Source organism: Eimeria tenella, genomic scaffold (assembly GCF_000499545.2).
Source record: "Eimeria tenella Houghton genomic scaffold, Eth_scaff50, whole genome shotgun sequence".
Classification (NCBI taxonomy): domain Eukaryota; phylum Apicomplexa; class Conoidasida; order Eucoccidiorida; family Eimeriidae; genus Eimeria; species Eimeria tenella.
In genome coordinates this window covers 183855-205770 of record NW_013543396.1, presented here as the reverse complement: position 1 = coordinate 205770, position 21916 = coordinate 183855, and the positions used below count along the sequence as shown (strand labels likewise).

Sequence of the window (21916 nt, the reverse complement as noted above, 5' to 3'; positions counted from 1 at the left end):
ATTTCACGAAGAACCAGAAGGGTGCTTTCGCTTCCTATTTCAAAATTCCAGTCGATTCTCTAATTCTCAACTACGCACTTCAGCATCAAGGCAACTCTGGCAAATCTTCATTGTCTTAAGAAAGACCCCTCAGCAGCCACCTTGTCTTACTCCTCTTTCGCAGAGGCGCCTCTCCTAATGCATACTAGCTAAACAAACCCTTTAAATGCCGCGGAATCCTGCGGAATCCACTGGTGGTCGAAGACCTGCAGGACTCTTACGATGCCTTTGGCTCTAAGCTGCACAGCTCTGTAAAGAGGCATGCGAGAAACTGTGCCGCATACATAATGGGCCAAAGCGGGAGACGCAGCAGAGCTGGGCTCAACTTCGTTCGGGCCAGACGCCGCGGTGAAGCTCCAGGGGTCCTCTAAAACGCAGTCTTTCTCAAACACTACATCTGCAATCTGCGAGCCAAAGGCACACACGTGCGCACTTCCCAAAGCAGCAGCAGTTTTTAAAGTACTTGATTCTAAAGCTGACAAGACAAAGCTTGCTGCATGCAGAAGATCTAGAGGGCAAAAGTGGAAAGGCAGTGACAAAGGGTGGCATATCCTCATCTGAGTCGTGAAACGAATCAATTTATGTCTTTATTTGCCACCTTTCGCTTTAACAAGTCTAAATAAACCAGGTGGACCTACAGCTGATGGTTTTCCATTCCTGTCTTCCACATTTCTGGCGTTGCCTTCGTCTCTCCTGCTGTGTTCAGCAGCGCATGCTTCCCTCAGGTACTGTATTTCGTTGTCAGAGAGCTTGAGAAGAGTCTGTTCATCAAAAGCTTCGAACTGCCCCAAAGCCTTTACACACATTCGGTCTAACAAGTGCTGCCGAGTTCGCTGAAACGCCTTCAGTACCCGTAGCGCATGGAGCACATCCAACTCCATTAGTTGCCGTCGGTTCTCATGAGCTTCGATCTCCTCAGGAGGAGTATCCGGGCCAACGCTGAGCAAACAGCAAAGTTGAGGAAAAGAGGCAATTAGGGAAAAGGAGTATTTACTCAGCTCCAGGGACTCAGCCAGCCGCTTCATGGTAGGCTGGCTTCAAAAAGGTTTCATATCACCCAGGTAGGAGCGCATAGGACCCTAAAGAGTAGGCGACCAGTACTTTTGACTCGCCTGTTGAGAAAGTCGTTGCATGCTTGCAGCTGGCGGTGGTATTCCTCTAGTTCGTCCTCAACTGTGCGCAGCAGCTGCGTTGGGTAGTCAGTGATAGTTTCGGCCTGCTGCAGCAGCCGCACCTCATCCGGCATGCGGCTAAGACATGCAGACTTTTCCCAGGACATCCTCTCGGGAATCCAAGATGTAGATCATCGGCTCAACGCTGAAGTTCATAAAGGACACAATAACCACCGCTAGAGCGTTGTTCCAAGCAGAGGCTCTGTCCGGGGAGGGCTCGGGAAGATCTACTGCTGAAAGTGGTTTAAATCAACAGCTTCATCTACTTCAAGGTCGAAAAACTGAAAGAAATTCGCACTAACGGTGGTTAGGAAGGTTATGAATGGTACAGTGGGGCCCGCAGCTGCCACCAACCACAACACGTCCAGCCCACGCGAGGTTCCGTATCTTTCTCTCATTTTAAGGGTCACAGCAATGTTAAAAATAATAAATTCAGCATTTAACATCTTTACTTTTACATAAGTTAGCAAATTTCAGGCCCTATAGTCGTTTCCGCCTGCAGGCGTGGCGAGAGCGGACAGGTGCTGTGACATGTGTGTTGGCTGAATTACTGCGTTCCTTCAAAAAGTACGCTTGTTATAGAGAACTTTCGATTTTTTGGAGGGTTTGACTCGGTCTGTTTGTGTTATTTCGACTTAATGGATGCAGTGATCCCCCTTAAGCCCATCTGTTTCACCTTAACAAACAGTGGGCGGAACTACCCAAGAATTCCGGATCTACACTCAAGTAAAATAAGCGGTCATACGAGCATGCAATACAACAAAAGGCACAATGTGCCTGAAGCAGACTTATAGAGGCTGATATATCTCCATGGCTCTTCTGCGCTGAAGACTACATCTCACTGATCCTCGACGAGGGAAGGCCGAGCCAAATGGAAGCAGATGCGTCATTGCCACTTAAATTTCACATTTATAAGCAACAATTTGTCTGCTGCCTTGATGTGTAACATGGTTGTATTCCTGAAGTGAAAAAAATCTCAATTCGATCGCAGTTGCAATCATTCTTAACACAAAAAAATACAACAGCGGACTTCACTCAGTTTCGCTTGCTAAAAGTAATGCAAGATGACAAAATCAAATACGTTGGTCCCCCAAAAATTTCGTTTTTTCCTGCACGTTTCTGTTTTCTCACTTGTCGGATGTATACCGTTGAAAGCACAGTCCTATCTCAAGCTCGGCGATGAAGCCAAAATCATAAGCGAAAGGAACTGCAGTTCTAGAAAAATTCTTTTCCACTGGTCTAAATTTTTGTTTTGAATGTTTCCACAATCTGCTTTGTTTTTGTTTCCATTCACGTGCCCTAGTCGAGGTGCTTTCGTTATCAGTTAGGTGTACAGCGGAATAAACACATCATTCTTAGATGATATCGCGGAGATAAGGAAAGCTTAGGAAATGTAGTAAAAATAGCCAAAGCCATAGAAGCAATTAGCTCTTGAGGAGGTAAGGGAGGAAAACTGAATGGTAAACAAAGAAGCACGGAGTCACACGGACGACAGGACATCGATGACAGCCAAAAAAGGGGCGAACAGAGAGGGAAAGATTCTCAATTTTCTATTCATCAAAGTTTCCAATAGAATAGTTTGTGTTTTTATCGTTCCTGAGAAAGCAGTGCAGCAGAAGCCAAAAAAGCACAACTTCAAGCTGGACAGAAAGGCCAGAAGGACACGAAAAACGAGGCTGGGCCGACTTCTCCGGTCATTTTAAAGACTCAACTCACGCAGAAAAAGTAGTACCTGGTAGTTGAAAGGAAGCTTTCCAATTGAAAAGACAGACAAGGAGAACCCTCTGTTTTCTTCAACGGTTTTAGAGGCCCTACACATCGCTTTCATGAGAAAAGGAACTTTGTGTGGCAGAGCGAGTGCCTTGCGCTTAAGCAAGTGCTCAAGCTAATGACTGAGCAGACTGGATATCTATTCGAGGAAGGCGTGGCCCATTTTATACTTCGAGTCATCTCAGAGTGTGTTCTTGCTTGGAAGAATTTTTTTCTTCTGTGGCCATATGAAAAGTCATATAGAAGGTATTCCGATGGAGGCAAGTGTCAACCTACTTTTGGTTTAACATTTTACAAATGCTGCGGTAGTTTAATTTAAATTTGTAGTCCATGCTTTATAAATTCGATATAAGCGCAATTGCTTCTTAAACAGTTTCGGTTCACAGGACACTATACTACGTCTACGGGGCATTACAGCACGTGCATTACTTTTGTTCAATATGACCAAAAGCTTTGTTTCGGGGGATTTCAGAGGGGCGGAAAGCACGGTTCTGAACAAGCACATCTCGGCTCACCATAAATGCTGAAAGTGTGCAGACAAAGCTGTAGGAGGTAATTGTTCAGAATCATATGCCTCTAAAAGCTGGAGAAAACATCACTCAAGCTCTCAGTATGCAAAAGAACTTTAATGGTGAGAACATAATGCGGTGAGGACAGAGTGCAATGGATTTTGATGGAAGCCTCAAAGCTCCTGAACTTTACAGCGCCTTAAAGCGCGACAAATCGAATATCAGATTAAGCCAAAGCCTGTTAAATTTTGACTAAGATGTGCCTGGTATGTTGCTGCTGCCAGGTTTTGCCAGACTTTCCAAACTAATGCTTAGCGTGTCAGTTGCACGAGGATTGGACTCAACACCGGAGCAGCAAAGTGCCTCGAAGGATACAATGAAGATAATTAATCAAACTTTAATGTAAATAATTTTCTAATTTTTTTTTCGGTGGAGCCCAGGAGATCATCATTTCCATTGGTCCGTTTCGCAGCTCTGAGTCCACAAAACAACCAACAGGTGTCGTCACTGCACAAATCAATAGATAAAGGGCATTATTATGAAACTGAACGCGGTTCAAAACATTCTTTTTGTGTGTTTAAATATTTCTGGTGCTTTTTGATTCCACTTTTCCGTGTTCCGAGTATTGTAGCTGCTGGAATTGTACCGCCACCACCAGACCCAGAACAGCAACCTGGAGAACGGCTCCACCGCTCACGTCTCGTGGAACTGCAAACTAGACATCCAATTGCAGTACTTCCCTTGTCTTTTTTGACTTTTTTATTTCGTCACCTCACTAGTCACTGGTGGGCCAACGAAGGCATGCCTGCGTTTCAGCAGTGGGTTAGACGGGTAGACGTGTGTCGTTGAGCTCGTGTCACATCCAGCGTGTTACCTGATGCATAACGAGTACCACGCTGCCTTTATATGATATTTACTGCATATATGACTTTTGTTTTCAACTGATATTACTCTAGTAATCAACTGCCTGCAATCGTCTATTCCTGGACCTATTTCCCTCACTGAGTTGAAGTCTACCTCCAGCTTCCTCGAAATGAGGGGTGCCCCGTCCTTATTCGCCTTACTCCTTGTAACTTGTCTCGGAGCTGGAGAGGGCCTCTTGGTGAAGCGTTTCGGAGGCACTGATCCTGTTTCCCTGGAGTTGGCTGAGGAGGGATTAGACGTGCCCACCGCTACTGCTCCCACTGCGTCTGCTTCCCGTTTTATAGAGCTCTCGCACAAGGCGCGGCGGCGAACCCTCTCTTCTCACTGCCAGGAAGGTGACTGCAGCTTCGCCGTTCACCAAGCAGAAGGTACAAAGACGCTAAAGCAGCAACTAAAGAAGAAGGCCAAAAAGTTGGAGAAAAAGGTAGAAAAAGCGAAGAAGAAGTACCTTGAAAAGCACAGTGAAGAGGAATATGCCGTCCTAAAGTACAGTGCCGTGCTCGAGGCCTTACAAAGGGAGAACTCGGGAGAGGAAGGAGGTGCAGAAGGCGAAGAAGAGCAGCCGCAGCAACAACAATTCTAGGCAAATATACTGACGATTTTCCTTTTCTTGAATGCATAATGTCGAAGTCAAGTTTCAGTACACTCTTTACCCCTTTCCTGTCAACAAGTGGATTTGTGTTTATGGTGCAAAGACACCTGAATGACAGCAGGCAGTGCATTCATTGGGACTTCACTGCGTGCAAGTGTTTCATGTAGTGCCATGAGATCTTGTCACTGGCTGATGCGTAGAGTCCGGAACTGTCCCTGGTTCTGGGAAAGTTACTGCCGGTCATGTTTCTGATCGCGTTGCACTCATTGATATTTGAACCTTAGGAATCCGGAAACTTTTTACCTACGCAAGCCATTTTTGCACTTTGTGTTCAATGCCTTCTAGTGCCTTAAGACGCAGCTGCTCAATTGCAAGCAGCGACGTGAGCTCGCCTTATTTGCACTGTTGCACTTGATGTGCCAACCCAAACTATGGAAATGGAGAGCTTCCAGTGTGGTGCTGGTGGAATCCAAACTGGTGGCGCTGCTGTGCTGATTTACCGGCCGGCAAGCCATCAGATCAACACTAAGACGTCCACCGAGCCGAGGTAACACGAACCAAAGTCAGCATTGTTGCAGCATTTACTTGATAAAGCCTAAAAGGAACTAGCAGAGTTGCTGAAGAAGCATTAGAAAACGATTTTCGCCCCATTTTGAACACCAAGGTGGTTTGCCAGCTGCCGCTTGGTGGTCACCGTCGTGCCACTGGGCAGCGCTGACTGCGGTATGCCGCATGATCTTGGGTTTTTTACACATAAAATGCCGCATTTCGCTGTTTTTGTTTTATTTTCTCAAAACAATTGAGTATAGACACCGCTATGCCTTACCTTTTCCGCTCATCTTTGAGTCATCATGAGGCTGCTGCAAACTGTTGTCCCAGCGGTGGTTGCGCTGCTCATTAACACTGAAACCGAGTCGACAGTGACGCCTGCAGTTGCCTTCAGCCACCTTCCCTATGAATCAAACGATCTTATTGAAGGCAAGCATTTCAGGAATGAAGATTTGCATGGAGACGCCGTAGGGGGACTCGACAGAGATGCCCGCGAGCGTGCTCTGGCTGGGCTGGCCCTTGCAGGTGGGGCCAACGCCTCTAAAAGTTTCCTAGAAGATCAGGAGGGCAAGAAAAAGAAGAAGGAAAAAAAGGGCAAGAAAAATAAGAAGGATAAGAAGAAGAAGAAGAAGAAGGGGAAAAAGCAAAAGAAGCAAAAGAAAAGGAAGGGGAAAAAGGGAAGGGATCAGGAGACAGCAGCAGATATTGACGAACTCGAACTTCTTCGAAATGTTTACAAGAGGGAGAAAAAGATATATCTTCAAAATCACAATAAAAGTGATTTCTTCAGGCTCAAATACGAGACCCTGAACAGTGCACTCGAAAATGCGACTCGAGCCACTTGACTTTCGTCTTTCCCATCTACAAAACTGTGCACTCAAACACAAGTGGAGAAACAAGAGCAAGGGAAGAAATGGATGAATGACCTGCAAGCATGATTGTATACTGTCATGCAAATTGTATTTCTCGAAGTATATGCAAGCTATTCCTTTTCACCCAAGTTCTCGCAATTACGTCCAAATCCATATTTTCGTGAGCTCAACGGCTGGGACCTCGCCCTCATTAAGTTGGTGCCGCGAAAATTTTTAGCAGCTGAAGTTTAGCAGCTTTATCGGGTGCAGCAACGGCCAGATTCCATGGTCGGCAGCAGTACATACGTGCTTCTGCATGTCTGCACAAAAACGTGCAAGCCTCATCATCTAGATCTTCAAGCCTGTGTGAGTGGGCACACATACAGATATATGGATGTGATTACATGCAAGCGCGCACCAGCATGTTCTTGCAGACGTTGGTTCCCTGTTGCCCGTTGCAGATAATGCGTGGGACAGAAAGCAGGGGTCGGCTGCTTCGCTTATGCACCTCGTTTCGTGCAGCAATTTGTTTTGTTTTTTGTCGTCCTCTTTGCTGCTAATTACTATAGATACGTTGACTAATTTTTTAAAGACAAATAGGCAATTGGGAAAGCCAGCTGCAATGTAGAATTGACTTCCAAAGAAGTTTCTTTAGTGCTGAAATTTAGCTCCTGTTTCCAACGCCTTGTTGTTTCTGGATTGCTCAACTGCTGTCCGCAAGGCGCTGTGACGACTTTCTAACGTTAGACAAACGGCAGCGTTCTTCTTTGCTTTCTTTCTGACAGATACAACTGCAAGCATGACTGCTTCTGTAGTGCAGTAACCGAGCTCGTGGCTGTGCACAAGTGCTCTCACGTTCGAGCCAGTACATATGAATCTTGAAGACTTTCGCGAAAGTTCCTAAATTGAAGCCGCCTTTATTGAAGCCAGGCATACAACTTCCTGTGTACACTTAGAGACATGTACTTTGGCAAAGTAAGCGGCAAAATACGTGCCTATACGGGCGATAAACGGCCATTCATTTAGAAGGCAGACTGTGAAATTGTTACTGCGTCATCGGAAGTGGGAATACAGGCCTCCGCCCTCGGCTCAGGGCGGCAATGTGCAAAACAGAAACTCACGTTCATTTTTTCAGGTGTTCTATGTCTAGGGTATACAACGCTGCAAATCTAGTAAAGAAATCCAGTTTCTTGTTTGAATAGCTTATATTGGTCTTTGAATCGAGGATTGGATCCCGGGAGAGGGACAGTTGCTTTGCAGTAGCACCCTAGTGGGGCAAGGAGATTTACGCGTACGGCCTTGTCCGAGACGCTCTGCTTCCTCTTCTCCCTATCAATGTCAGTGACCTCTGCAGAGATCAGCATGTATCTTTAGTAGAGGCTGTTCTCAGTCAGATTCATTTGCAGTAGCTACTCTGCCGCAAATCTTCCTTCACCTGGCGGGTGTTTCCCCATTTTATCTTTTGGCAGAGTCGTCTTCAGGGCGTAGTATCAACCAGCGCCTGCGATGAATAAGCAAACCAACTAAGTATGGCTGAGTCCTCGTGATGTAAGGGTGTGGGGCTCTCAGAGTTATCTGCAACGTGGCTCCAGTGACAATGTAAAGCCCATATTCTCTGCGACATCAGACAACTCGTCTGGCCCTTGCAACTCTCCTTGGTCCTCTGTAACAAATTTTCCTACATACGGGAATGTAAATGCTGCTTAGCGTGTGAGTGTGGTGCCTTTCGTCAACTGGACGCACTCGTGGTTCTCTGAGATCCCCACAGGAGGCTTTCACGTATATTTATTTCACTTAGCATTGCTTGATATTCCAGAGGCTTTTCAGGCGACTTGTTGTTGCGTCTTTAGGAAAAAGACCTTTTATGACCTCTGTACAGTCGTATGCATTCGGATTCAAGTGGTCGCAGCGGAAACCAGACCCTCTTTCTCCCCTGCATAAGAGCATCTCCTTCCTAATATTTCTCCCGTCGTTTGTCACGATGTAGGGACATTTAGGGAGCCCACTAGCATTTTGATGTTTTAGTGTTATCAAATCTGGTAAGCCGCGAGATACGGCTGCAACAACTATGCATGTTACAACGCGAGTTGCAGCATCTCATGCCTCATCAGCTCCTAAAAAAAAAACTCCGTAGGAGAAATTAGGTGAGATTAGGCATTTCGAAACACGCGAATAAATGCTAGGCAGTACTTCAAAATGCTGCACGATTTCGAATAGGGAATCTCGGGCGTAAATTATAGAAAAGTAATCCAAGATGTTTTACAACCTGCTGAACAGAGTTGCTGCTGTACGTTCATTACTGGTCCTAGAAAAGAAACTTGATGAACTGAATCTTTTGATTTCGTCACCATCGTTTTACATAGCTGAAAGTGCCTGAATCATGTGACACTTTCCACCACATGGGGCTGCCGCAAAAGGGGTTTCACTACAGCTTCACAACACCCAGTAAACAGCGCAGGCCACGTAGGCTGTAAAGCTTTGCATCACATGCTGCTGTTGCTTATTCTTACATTTTCACAATCCAAACTGCCCTTTGGGTCACTTAGCCGCCTGAATGCGCAATGTATACCCCATACAGAGAACCTTCTGATGTTTCATACAACTTCGTGACTTGCTTGTTGAATGCACATTGAGCCAAGTATAAGGCGTTTGAGTTACCCAGTTAATCACCGCAACCACACACACCCCATCAAGGGATAACTACGGGGTCTCCTGCGAGATAAGCGGGTGAGGAGGCCAAATGCACTCAATAAAGGAGTATAAGCCCCGTGAACAACTACACGGATAAAATAGTACACTTGAGTAAACAGGATAGTCCAATATAAGCATAATGGGAAATGCTCAGGACCTTCTACGCAGGTGTTCACTGGTTGTGCAGAAGGCTCCTCAGCCTCCTGCTCTCGATGGAGAAGAACACAACGAGATCTGGGGAAAGCTCGTCCTTCATTTTCAGTCTCTCTTTGTTTATATCACTCTTCAGTTACATTTTTGTGGGATAAACAGCAATACTCAGCGATATTTACCGCGAGATCCTCGACCGCGTTTCGCTTGTAGAAACAGCGGTTCGCCACTGCACTCGCAGTGTCTCTTCTTCTGCAGCTGGGCAAATTTGTGAGAACCATTGAGAACAATCTTTCCAGTCAATGTAAACAATAAACCAAACAATGCTGAAATATCAGTAGGGGTGAAATTGAACTCCCAAATGCTATGGAGTGGGGGTTTCAGCGCTGGTGCTCAACTTGTCGGTGGTCCAGTCACGGTTCATGCAGGAGACACGCGCATTCCGTGTTTCGAGGCAGCACTTGCTGTCTTCTGTCTCCGCCTTAACACACTCGAACAGGACTTACTAGGTTTTTTTTGTATTTCCTGCCTACTTTTTATCCATTGTGTACCGTACACAGCGTTGCTTGCCGGCCATTTCATGAAGATGGAACACTGGCTGGCTGAGTACTTGTTTGACACACCGACCTACTGCGAGGAAGCTCTGTGCGAGGTCGAAGACTACCCAGACGGCGTAATTACAAGTGTACCCTCTGATTCGGAGACCCAAAACGAGATCTCTTCAGAGGCGAACCCAACCCAGTCAGCGGGAACTGAAAATGCCAGTGAACAGTTGCACGCGGACGGCAACGGCGAACGCGAGAGTGCAAACGAGAGCCAGTCCCACCAAGAGAGTGAGGCGCATCCTGATTCCGTTTCAGAGCCCGGAGGTGACGCTGATTCCCTTCAGGATGAGCCTCAGGTAAATCCCCAGGCGGGACTTCAATGTGAAGCCAAGGCAGAGTCTGCAAATACGGCTGAGGCTGAGCTGGACGCAGACCCTCCCTCCATGGGAAATAGCTCACTGATAGCTTTGCCAGAGGGCCACCCTTTGCGCCTAACTCGTAAGTACCTGCTTCAGATGAAGCTGCTTTACAAAAGGCAGAAGGCTTCCTTCCTGCTCACACATTCCCGTGCGGAGTTCAAAAAGTTGAAAGCAGAAGTAAAGGGAAAACTGAGAGAGAGATGTTTGGCCCTCCGGTGCCGCTGTCACTGCAGGCCCCCACTGAGGAGGACCCAGAGGCCGCCTGAGAGGAACCTGCAAGCGAATTCATAACTCAAGACCTTTGTGGGGGCTTCGGTCCTCCCCAACTACTACAAGAAGCACCAGCTGGTGGAAATGCTTTTTAATAAGCTAGGCGAACAAGCTTTGCACACTTTGAACGCCATTTTTTGCTGCAATGATAAGTGAAGCCATGGCGACCGCTCAAGTTGAGTTGGCGTCGCTGCAACCATTTACTTTGTCCTGTCTCTCCCTTTACATTTCAGTTACAAACCCGATTAGATTTTATTAGCTGCAACACAATAGCCATGTATTCGTGCACATAATGGCGGGTAACAGCCGTGATGCAAGATGCAGCCAAAAGCAGACAGCATGACAGCGGGTGGAAACAACTGTTGTGAATATTTGCAAGCAAATACACAATAGCTTCCTGTTAAGAAAGAGATTTACAAACTGAAAATAACGATACAAAGGGGGAGATCCCAAAAAACGCCATCTGTAGATACGCCTTATTGTCAGCTTAGAGTAGGTAGGCCGGTAGATTCAAAGCAAATACTTACCCCGCAGGGCCATGATCTCCCACACTAGGTTTCTACTGCATTTTGCTTTTTTCACATGCATTCTTTCGTGGCGAAACGACAGTGCAGGTACATACGGGTCTCCGTGTAGGCAACGGTAGCTGTGCAAGGGACATTAAAAAAACGGTGGAATACACTTTTTCATTGAGCATTTTTACCCTCAAAAACCTAGCTTTGGACTAGGGGCTGTTCATAGCACTCCGCCGCTAAGGTTGGGTGGTTAAGGTCCCGCGGTGGCTTGAGATCGCAGAAAACGGCGGCATCTAATAGGACTTCCAGCAGCACTTATTGCTTTAGTTTGTCTTTGACCTAGTTGCTAGACCCTTTGTATCATTATTTTGTAAACCTGGGTGAAGTGTGCAATGTCCACATTGATGACGGGCAACCTGAGGTACAGTTTAGCTGCAGCGTCGCACTGTTCCTTCAGTCTCACCACAGTCGCATGATATGCCTGGTCTGAACAAAGCAACTTAGAGACATGAAACAAATAGTTACAATTCCTTACTTCCGACCTTTGACAAAAGAACACGAGCCCGCGCTATTGCACCGCCGCTGTACCTCCTTTACTCTCAGCGTAAAGAATGAAAATTTCAATTCTGCATTAGTGCGGTAGCGTTAATGTTTATTCCCTGAATGTTGCGATTCTGCCCACCTTTGCTGAAGTACCATGCTTCAGCGCATTTTCTTCTGCCCTTGCTGCTCGTCTGTGGGGCGGAGTCGACACGGGCAGCTCACCACTTAGGCTTAGTGTTTAGTGAGACATTGATGAAATAATAAGTTTACCTCGAAGCTAATTGAATAATTTGTTAGCGCTACTGTTTGATACGCAGTTAAGATGTGGGAACAACCCTTTATCTGTCTCCGTGCTTCTCTTGCAGATTTCAGATGGAGCCCATTTCAAGCTTCTTGAACAGCTGGGGTCGATAGCTCTAAAGAAAAGCAGTATACTCCATCCAATTCGGCTCATGAAATAAACTAGCTGCGAGTTTTGGCTTTGGTGAATGGCCACGTTATGCGAGACAAGGGTTGTACCCTCAGCAGTTTAAGAAGCTGGCAGCTACTGAGCTGCTCACAAGTTTAGAGAACCACACTGACACCTAAACATGTTTCCGGGCGAAATTTTTGACTAGTATGACCTTGCTAAAAGAAGAACCATTTGAGTATGCCGTGTGTTTTCGAATTAACTGTAACTGCAACTCGCAACGCGCTGTCCACATGCGCCAGCCAATGCCAGCCAGCCAGCCCCCTCATCTATTGCCGAAAAGAACATTCAAAAACAAGACAATTCATATCCTTTTGTTTTTCTCCATTTCTAACTATGGCGGTAGACCACCCCTAGTAGTACGCACGGCAGGCGCCTCATCGTGAGAGCCTCCACTTCTGCTGTTTGCTAGACTTGGAGCACACTGCTCGGCTTGTCCGAAACTTTCCCCGGATCCTTTCTCCCAGGCCCTGTACCTGCGCTATGCGGCACTAAGTGTTCCGGGGTGAACCACTGGTCACCTCTCCCTCCACAGGCCGCTCTTCCAATTAACTTCCGAGAGCGCCTGCGAGTTTCCTCTGGGGGGCGTGATCATGCTGTGCAGCACAAGTGGGGCCTACACGTTGTCCCATTATTGCCATTGCTAGAAGCAGCAGACTGCAGCTGTTGCCTGCCCCATATGCGCCCCCAAGGTGAACAGGGCTCAGCAGCCCCCGGAGGCCCTGGGGAGAAGGAAGGCCCCGGGAGCCCTGGGGGCTCAGAGGCGCCGACGGTAGCTATGGAGAAGCTGTTTATAAGCCCCCCTACTCCTGCAAATGAAGTACTGAGGGCGCAGGCAGCAGCTCGCGTTGCTGCTGTTGCGCGAAGCCTGTCGGACACAGAGGCCTCTCTTGAAACAGCAGCAGCAGGGAGAATCCCCCGCATTTTGGCGGAAGCGACGGACAGGCGCGTGTGGTGGCGGTCGCAGCAGCGGAGCAGCACTGCTGCTGCGAATCCAGCGAACAGCCAGCGGCAGCCGCATGCAGCAGCAGCAGACACGCTGGCTCACGGCACCACAGACCCAGGGAGCAGCAGCGCAGGAGAAGACGTGTGTCGCCTGCGGGTCCGCTGCAGCAGGCGGCAGCAGCAGCAAACTGAGGGCAGCGGCAGCAAGAAGCCGGGGCGGCACAAGCACCGGCGCTGGCTGCACCAGCAGCTGCTCGTTGCTGCTCTTCGCCGCCTCATCTCCACTTCTGGAGACGATCCAGCCGATGCAACGGACTTGTGGGGGGCCCCTTGCCACCCGTCTTGTTGGCAATTGCTGCAGAAGGATCCTGTGGCTCGCGAGCTGTACATAAAGAGGAGAGAAGGCACGGCGGAGGCATTCCTGGGCCCCGCAGCAGAGGCTGCGGGCGCTGTGCCAGAGGGGGGGGGGACGGAGCTGGCGGACCCGCTGTCTCAAAGGAGAAACCACTGCCTCAGGCTCATGAAGAAGCAGCAGCAGCAGCAGCAGCAACTGCAGCAACAGCAATGGCAGCGCCAGCAGCGCCGGACAGGGGGCTCGGCCGTGCGCGCGGCCTCGTCAGATGGACTTCGGCACTCCGAGTTGCTGCGGCAAACTGTGGCTGTGGACGAGCAGAGCGACACAGACATGGAGTTTCCCAGCAAAGCAGCAGCAGCGGCAGCAGCAGCTACTGCTGCCTCAGCAGCCACGGGAAGCGCCGAGGCCGCAGGGTCACCTGCTGCCTCCGCTCTCGCCCGCGAGCTGGAGGTGCAGCGGCTGCTGCTGCAGCAGCTTGAAGGGTCGGAGCTGCAGCTGCTGCCCTCTGTGCAGCGGATCAAGTCACTTCGGGCTGCCTTCAAACCCATGCGCCAAATTACCAAAGACGTTTCTACTCTCTTCAGCCTCAGTGCTGCTCTTGAAGAGGCAATACGGGGGGCGTATTCGTCGCTTTCCTCTGTCAAGGGAGGGCTGCAGCAGCTGCTGCAGCAACATGCTGCTGAAGCAGCAAGCGCCCCGGAACAACAGAAGCATAAGCCAATACTAACGTGCAGCAGCAGTAGCAGCAGCGCCAACCGTGGGGGGCTGCCCAGCGCCAGCAGCGGCAATAGTAGCAACAATTTAAGTAGTAGCAGCAGTAGCAGCAGTAACGCTAGCAGCAGTCTGCGTTGCATGCGTCTGAATAAGGAATCTGAGCGCGTCAGGGCTGAGGGCATGTCGGAGGAGCCCTTCTCAGATGAAGAAGCGCAGATGCTGTCGTTCGTGAAGCGACTGCAGCGGCAAGCAGCTGCAGCTGCAGCTGCAGCGCGAACAGCCGCAGTAAAAACTGAAGCGGATGAGCGGGAGGGCAGGGAATGGCTGGTTCTGTGGCGTTTAAATGGTTTTGAAAGAAAGGTGGCGCATGCGTTGGTATCCCTGACATCTGACTTGGACTCTATATCTCTTTGCCCTCTCGATCACCCCGGCCCGAACTCCAGAGCAGCGTGCTCACCTCAGCAGCAGCAGCAGCTGTTGCTGGCCAGCAAGCGCAAAGGGTCCAGTAAAGTCCCAAAGGCGGTGGTCATATGTAGGAAATACCACGCAGAGACTGCCTCCCTGCCTCCAGTATCTCTTGCGGCCCTCCTTGTGTGCGCTGCGACTGCTGCGCTATGACGCCGCAGCAGCAATAAGTTTAGACCACAGCAGTAGCAGTACATCGCAGTAGCGTTTCGAAGGCTGAACGGAACAAAGAATACAACGGTTTCTGACTACAGTGCATCTAAAGAGCCCCCGGTACACTTGAGGGCCGCTTGGGGCGTACGTATAAATGCGCTGCGGCTGCGGCACTATGGAAATGTGCTCCCAGGGAGAAGTAGGGCTTTACGGGGTTACATCGAGTGCAAAACAGTCAGGAAAGGGTACTATCGCTTCTTCAGGAGTTGCACAGGCGCGTATGAGATGTGCATGCACCTGAGGATTTGTCTGCGCAAAGTTTGTGTGCACGCAGAACCTCCGTATTACTCATTTGCATTTGAGTACTCAAGGCCGAATACGGTAGGATTCATGTTCGTCTCGAAAGCCGACAAAACTTGATAGTGAAATACACAATGGCCATATGTGACTATGCTTTACAATAAGGATTCCTTTACTTTCTGTTGTGGGGTCGTCACGCCCCATGGCTTGCTTTTATCGTCATCTCTAGCTCCTCTACAACGCGAATACGAAATAAATTTTATGCACGATTAAGGAGGTTTCGCGCTGAACGTCTACAGCTATTCACGCCATTCAGATGCAGCTTATCTGCAAAAGACCATTTGTTGCTGAATCAGCAGAAGGGGAGAATAGACAAGTGGTTCTGCGGGGACGAGTGAAGGGATAACTAGGCAGAGTAACCACCGCGAGATGCCGTAAAAATAGGCGCACTGTAGAATCAACCACAGTGAGAAACAGTCCTGACGCTGCAGCAGCAGTACGCTGCAGCAGCAGCTCTGAACAGCTGCTTCAGACGGCGCTGCGCTGATTTGTAGATCCAGCATCTACCTGCAGATGCGTATCTACTACGAGCAACAACTACACTCATGAACAGTCCACTACACAAGTTTGCCTCGGGTTAGAGGTAAAGGGCAAATGCCGTTCCTGTTCTGCTGTGGCTTCTAACGTAGAACATTAGGTGGACGCCACACAAAACAAATATCCGCTCCTCTGCTACCCAATCCGTCAAGACCTTTGCCACTGCGACGAGACTGGGCTGGTCTTCACCGCTTGACTTTCCGTCTGTAGACCAGAGTAGCTCATTCTCGCTTGAGCTATGGCTCTTGAACGCAACATCGTCCGACAGACGTCCTGTTCAAGTTGAAGCTCAGAACGAGAACTCGCCTGTAGTCTTATCAAAGGGAATCTCGCGTCCTCCAACCTGTAGCCAATCAGATTCCGCATCGGCGCAGTCATCGTAGGCAACTAGCGAAAATGGACGTGGCAACAATATGATCTAATGCAAGCTCAAAAGGAATGAAAACGTTAAAGCGTCTAGACTGGCCCAAAAGTGTCTAAATTGCACTCTGCTAACCTGCGTCGAGGTAATGGCACTCGAGATTTCTGCACTATTCATCCTAATGCTAACTCACCCGGAGAATTCCATGTCTAAGCACTACTTTCCACTTGCTGCAACGCCTTGAGGATCCAGCAGCCGCCCTTTCAACCTGTACCACAGAAGCAGTGACCAAACAGCGGCAGCTGCTGCTGCAACTGGTGAGCATTTGTGTACACCAATATTTGTCTCAGTAGGACAAGAGAAGGCCTGAGATTTCGATCATCCTACGAATATACACATGCATAATTAAGTAAAAAGAAAGACGTGCGGCGAATTTACCTTTTCAAAGAACGCAAATATGCCGTCCGTCGTCTGAGGCTCCGCATCGTCCAAGTCGGACACATCGTCCACCGTTAGGTGGGCCCCTTCCTCTTGGTCATCGTCTGCAGCAATCAGTCAGATAAAAAGCGGCAAAAAATGCAGATAGAGATTAGTCGGCAAGGTCTTCTACGGAATACACACGTCTACATGCGGCAGCTGAACTCATGGAAAGCAAAGACGAAATGACAGAAGTAGACATCCAAAGTCCAGTAGCCGTTTGCTACACCCGAGCAACAATAATTCAAGCAGAGCAGAAAATGAAGAGGTCATAAGGGGAAAGCCGAAGACACAAGAGGCCGAGAAACAGCGACATACAGTTCCCATCAGTAGCAGAGAAACAAACTCATAACTTGGCGATGGATTAAGGAACAAAGGGAGGTGATACTTGCCGCTCTCATCCAGCGCAGTGGAATTGTCACAATTACTTTGTTGCTGGTGCTGCTGTTTCTCTTGAACGTCTTTGTTCACCTCCTGGTGAGCAGAAGCACCACCAACTCCACGAGCAGCACCGTTAGTTTCTCCCGCTCCTGCAGCGAGCCTCTGCCCCAAGGCGTTGACTCCTTCGCCTGCCTCGTCAATATCCGCATCGGCGAAATCATCATCTGCAAAATCGAAAAATACATTTTCGCACTGAATGGTTCATCTCTCTTCTGTTTGTGTTCTAGAGCTTCCCAGGGATACGAGACAGACGGAGAGAACAGCAGGGTCAACCTCGGGCAGGCACACAACAGGTGAAGCAGCTGCACTCGGATACACGAAATGAACATATTTACAACTATAAGTTGTAAACCACACCTGATTCTTCAGCTTCTGCCTCTGTCTGTTTTTGTTCTCCTGATTCTGTTGAGAGCGCAGCAGTCCCCGTAGATGCCTCAGCACTTCTGCAAGACAGGGGCAAGTACTTGATTACAAATTCTCTTGCGGAATGAACCGTAAACACACTTAATGTGTACAGGGCTAGCAATTACACTGTCAACCTTCGCTTTTGCTGACTTAAGATTATACATGGGTGCGCATGCAAAGAATCAAACAAACACGACATACTTGAACAGGCAACTGCAGCTAAGAAAGTGACAAAAATACAGAGTTTTACAGAGGGAAGACACAAAAGTACAGAGAAATACATGAGTACAGGCATGCAGAGGCACAATCAGAGATGAACATCTCGAGAGGGAGAGATACCCTGGAGCAGGTCCTGACTCTCAAAAAACAGAGAATGGGCAATATGGATACAAGAGGACCGCCATACATAAGAAGAAGAGTGATTGAGGAAAACACGGTCATACACACAAAATCACAAGGAGGAAGAGAAACACGCAGAACCAGTGGGCGACACAAGCGCAGGCACAGCTAAGCAAAAGCACAAAACCAACGAGGAAGGTATCACAGAATTCTGCCAACGCTGAAGCTAAGAACTAACTGAGCACTCGGTACGCCTGTACTGCTTTGTGCCTCAGTGGCATTTGAAGCTGATGCTCCCGCTTGAGGCTCTGATGTTGCTGCTGCTGTTGATGCAGCATCCTGCAGCAGCATACAAAAATAGACACACAGGAGGAGGAGCCTATACACAGACAGTTAAAAAGAAGACTCAAAGAAGCACGCTTAAAATGACGCGCACAAGGGTCAGAGAAAACATACAAGCAAATGCAAAGAATACACAGATGGACCGAAGCAGTGGAGCAGCAAACAAATAAGAAATACGACAAAAAGACGAGAAGGGCCGCAGCGGCAAATATCGCCATCGCCAACACAAAACTAGAAAAGTTACGGAAAGTAACAGCAAGTTAGCAAAACTGATAATGAAAGCAGGCAAACAAAAGGACGAGCGCAGGCCGAAGACAAGGAAAGGCAGGGGACCGTACCTGACGAGCAGCAGCAGCCCGTGAGAGCTCAATCTGTTTTCTCCTAAGCGACTGCCGCCATTGCTGAAGCTCAGGAAAGGCAAGCGACAAGGATTTTGCAGAATTACTACGAAATCGCAAGGACGAAAGGCAAGCAACGAAAGGGTGGTGGAGTAGCACAAGATGGAAGCCGGGAACACAAATTGTAAGGATCCCCGCAGGCTGCTCGCGCACGCACGGTCAACGCAACCACATGCACGAAGGAAAAACTAAAATATCGACATAGCAAAGTGCCTTCAAGGGATAGAATATCTGCCAAGCAACAGCGGGAGAAAGAAACGAAGCCATTTCTCCGTCTCGATGCAAACACAAGCACAGGGCGAATATAGGCACTTGGGAAAAGACAGAGAAAATTTGTTACCTTTTCTATGGCCGCGAGCACTTTGGCGTTCTGTAGCAACTGGCACTGAGATATTGTAGCTGCATAGCACGAAGCAACATGCCAAAGACACAGCCAGAAGTGCCAATATACATGCAAGAAAATGAAGTTCGAGCAGACATTGGGGGCATTTTTGGCATACTATATCAGAAAAGTGAGTGCGAAGTGTAAGTTAAGTGCAAATACCTTGAATCGCCTCTTCGTACAAGTCCGCAGTCTCGGAGAACCCAGGCTCGCCAAAGAAAGACTGAGGCGCCTGCTGTGTCATTGCTGCTGCCGCTAACGCTGCGCTTGGTGTTGTACCTGTCGCCGCTTCGAATGTTCGCAACTACGGCTGAGTGCTTGTTTGTAAAGCGAAGCGTGTCACTCAGTGAGACTGAGCTGGCCAGAGGAGGCGGGAGTAAAAGGGAAAGTCAGACACGCTAGGTAGAGTGAAAGCTGTGCATGCGTGACGTGTGTGCGTTTCGAGCATATGGCATGTAATTTAAAATACAGAAAAAGAAGCTGCTTTTTTAAGAGTTGGTGGGAAGAAACGACGACGGGACGACTCCTGTACAGGCGAACGCAGAAGGTAAGGTACGGAAGGCGACGAAAGAAACTCGCACTAAGCCCTTGCTGAAGACGCTATTTTTCGCGATTAAATATTTGTAAAGAAGATAAATCTCGTCCTTACTTGTGGAGCCCACCGAAGTCTGCTCGGCAGTTCTTCCGACGAGGGCCCCCCAGCCAACTCTTCGTAGGGCCTCTTTCGCCAGCACTTTTGCAGTCCCAACATTCCTGAAGAAGTTTTGCAGAAGAAACAACAGAAGCTGGAGTTTCAGAATGTCAAAGCTACTTTTGGAACAAATCCCAGCTTAGGCTGTGGATTTTTGGAGAGTATGGTCTCTCCTCTATTCCTCCTGCCCTTCAAGGCGTAGCATCTGTGTTTACAAACTTGCTCGTATTGAGTCGCTAGTCCTCTTTCCTTCTAATTTACTGTTGCCACATCACCTTACTTGTTGAGGCCACACGCGTGCCTGCTGACGATGAGAAAGTAGACGAAGGGGACCACAACTTTTTTGAAGTCCGCTTTCTGTGTCCCTCTCTCTCCTCGAATCCCTTTTGCTCTTATTTGCGTGGAAATGGCGCTTGGAGTTACCGGAGCTTTCAGCAACATCAACGCTATCCAGCGTCTGAATGCAGAAGAACTAAGACTGGGGATCAGCCAAGAAGCCTCCTGGCATAACCATTACAAAGACTCATGCTATATTTACATAAGTACGAGTTAACAGATGCTCTAGAGCGTCAAGTATCCTTAGAGTAACAAAGAAAGAAGGGGTGGGCTAGGGCTCAAGAGCAAGTCAGTTGCCATTTACTGAGAAAGGCTAAACATCTATTCTTGGAATCCAGCACTGTGATATGATTAAATCCTGCATGTACTATTTTTCTACAGGTGGTCTGGATCCTCGCCTCACAGAAGGTGACGTCGCCATCGTCTTTTCACAATGGGGAGAGCCTATTGACGTGGTGTTAGTCAGAGATCAGAAGACAGGCAAGTATTGAATCAGTTCATCTCCTTCTCTCCCTTCACTCATTTTCGCTAATTTCCCCCCTTTTTATTCACTCTCAGTGGATGCAAGGCAGATGTAACCTATACAAAGCAGCAGAAGCAGACAACGTAGTAAGCTGTTCGCATCACATTGTTCAAACACAAGCCCCGTCCATCTTCTGGATCGTCGCTGTGACGGCACTTAGGGGTTCCCCGCGGCTTTGGTTTCCTGGGTTACGAAGACCAGCGGTCAACTATTCTCGCAGTAGACAATGCAAATGGCATGAAGCTACTGCAGCGAACCCTGAGAGTGGACCACTGCAAGAACTTCCGGCCCCCAACATCAGGCAAAGATGGAGAAGTCAGCGGCCCCTCAAACAGCAGCAGCAACACCACCTGCACCTGCATGTGGTGGCAATCACTGGCCAGCGAAGCACGTTAGGCTTGTGCATGAGTCGCCACTATTCACCTTCTGCCCAATGAATCTCATGTTGTCTTGGTTTCGCTGATATTCTGCAGGAAACACCTTACCAGCCAACTGGAGCGGAAGGAGCTGGCATTGACAAGTATCTTGTCACAAAGAGAGAGCAAGAGTTGCACAAGGCTCGTCAGCAGCAGGAAAGGCTGAAGGAGCAGCGCCGGCGGCAGGCTCTCGCTAGCGCAGCAGAGGGCGGCAAAGATGTAGACGAAATGTGGGCAGAAGAATTCGAGCTGATGATCTCAAATGTGAGCTTCCCACACGTATACATTTCGTGTATATCGGCGCTTCCACAGTCAAATATGTTCGCTGCCTGCCCTGCATACTGCACTACCTCAATGCCTTTTGCTCGTTTTCGATGTGCATTTTTCGTGTAATGGATCAATCAATTTGTCCCTACCTTTTCGCTTCCATTCGTTATGGTGTGAACTTCCCTGTTCTATACATTTTCCACCTCGCTGCTCCGTTCTGTTTGTGGCTGCTCTTGGTGTAGTTGAATGCCCAAGCAGAAGCGGAGGTGGACCATTTGATGCGGGAAGACAAACGATTAAGAAAGAAATTGAAAAAGGAGAAGAAGAAGTTGAAGAAAGAAGCAAAAAAACGATCGAAAAAACATGATATGCGCAGTGAGAGCAACGGCAGATCCGAGCGTGATCAGCGAAATGGAAGTGATGCAGAACAGCAGCAGGAGGCGAGACGGAGAGGCCGCAGCAGGAGCAGAAGCAGAACACGCGGCGCCAGCACAAGCACGGAGCGTTGCAGCAGTAGAAGGGACGGGCACAGTGATAGGAAAGGCAAACGCCGAGAAAGAAGTAACAGCAGCAGCAGAACACCCAGATTGCTCGAACGCGACAGCAGTTCAAGCAGAAGGGATAGTACCAGCAGCAGCACAGAACGCAGCAGCAGTAGAAGAGACAGAGACAGTGGCAAGAAAGGCAAACGCCGAGAAAGGAGCAGTAGTAGCAACGAAAGGCCCAGAAAACTAGAACGTGGCAGCAGCTCCAGCAGAAGGGATGGGGAATTAGAAGGCAGCAGCCGCAGGAGAGACGTGGACCCTGAGGGGAGCAGCAGCAGAAAAGGCATGGAGAAAGCAGCAGCAGTAGGAGAGAGAGACACAGAGAAAGCAGCAGCAGCAAGAGAGAGAGGCACCCAGAAAGCATATGCAGTAGCAGCAGCAAGGGGGCAAAGGATTTCGATGACGTGAAGGAAAATGGTCACCACCGCAGGACAACGGAGGAGAGAGAAAGAGGGA

At 48.7% G+C, this 21916-nt stretch overlaps 7 protein-coding genes across 7 annotated transcripts; 5 read left to right on the top strand and 2 right to left on the bottom strand.

Moving 5' to 3' along the window:
• Positions 1-188: 188 nt before the first annotated feature.
• On the bottom strand, positions 189-1318 carry ETH_00004230 (uncharacterized protein; the record flags this gene model as incomplete). Its single annotated transcript, XM_013377424.1, has 3 exons — positions 189-443; positions 678-978; positions 1152-1318. The coding sequence occupies 3 exons, from the start codon at positions 1316-1318 to the stop codon at positions 189-191; spliced, it is 723 nt and encodes a 240-aa protein (XP_013232878.1).
• A 3205-nt stretch (positions 1319-4523) lies between these two features.
• On the top strand, positions 4524-4997 carry ETH_00004225 (uncharacterized protein; the record flags this gene model as incomplete). The annotated part of the gene is made up of 1 exon (XM_013377423.1): positions 4524-4997. One exon carries the CDS (start codon positions 4524-4526, stop codon positions 4995-4997), a length of 474 nt encoding a protein of 157 aa, XP_013232877.1.
• An 860-nt stretch (positions 4998-5857) lies between these two features.
• On the top strand, positions 5858-6400 carry ETH_00004220 (uncharacterized protein; the record flags this gene model as incomplete). Its single annotated transcript, XM_013377422.1, has 1 exon — positions 5858-6400. One exon carries the CDS (start codon positions 5858-5860, stop codon positions 6398-6400), a length of 543 nt encoding a protein of 180 aa, XP_013232876.1.
• Positions 6401-9833: 3433 nt separating this feature from the next.
• Positions 9834-10502, top strand: ETH_00004215 (uncharacterized protein; the record flags this gene model as incomplete). The annotated part of the gene is made up of 1 exon (XM_013377421.1): positions 9834-10502. The coding sequence occupies one exon, from the start codon at positions 9834-9836 to the stop codon at positions 10500-10502; it is 669 nt and encodes a 222-aa protein (XP_013232875.1).
• Positions 10503-12687: 2185 nt separating this feature from the next.
• ETH_00004210 (uncharacterized protein) lies at positions 12688-14640 on the top strand (the record flags this gene model as incomplete). Its single annotated transcript, XM_013377420.1, has 1 exon — positions 12688-14640. One exon carries the CDS (start codon positions 12688-12690, stop codon positions 14638-14640), a length of 1953 nt encoding a protein of 650 aa, XP_013232874.1.
• Positions 14641-15826: 1186 nt separating this feature from the next.
• ETH_00004205 (uncharacterized protein) lies at positions 15827-18926 on the bottom strand (the record flags this gene model as incomplete). The annotated part of the gene is made up of 9 exons (XM_013377419.1): positions 15827-15955; positions 16092-16166; positions 16337-16440; positions 16768-16980; positions 17174-17259; positions 17799-17899; positions 18241-18303; positions 18641-18699; positions 18845-18926. The coding sequence occupies 9 exons, from the start codon at positions 18924-18926 to the stop codon at positions 15827-15829; spliced, it is 912 nt and encodes a 303-aa protein (XP_013232873.1).
• An 853-nt stretch (positions 18927-19779) lies between these two features.
• Positions 19780-21868, top strand: ETH_00004200 (RNA-binding motif protein, X-linked 2, related; the record flags this gene model as incomplete). The annotated part of the gene is made up of 5 exons (XM_013377418.1): positions 19780-19915; positions 20091-20189; positions 20393-20547; positions 20706-20912; positions 21158-21868. The coding sequence occupies 5 exons, from the start codon at positions 19780-19782 to the stop codon at positions 21866-21868; spliced, it is 1308 nt and encodes a 435-aa protein (XP_013232872.1).
• Positions 21869-21916: the final 48 nt, after the last annotated feature.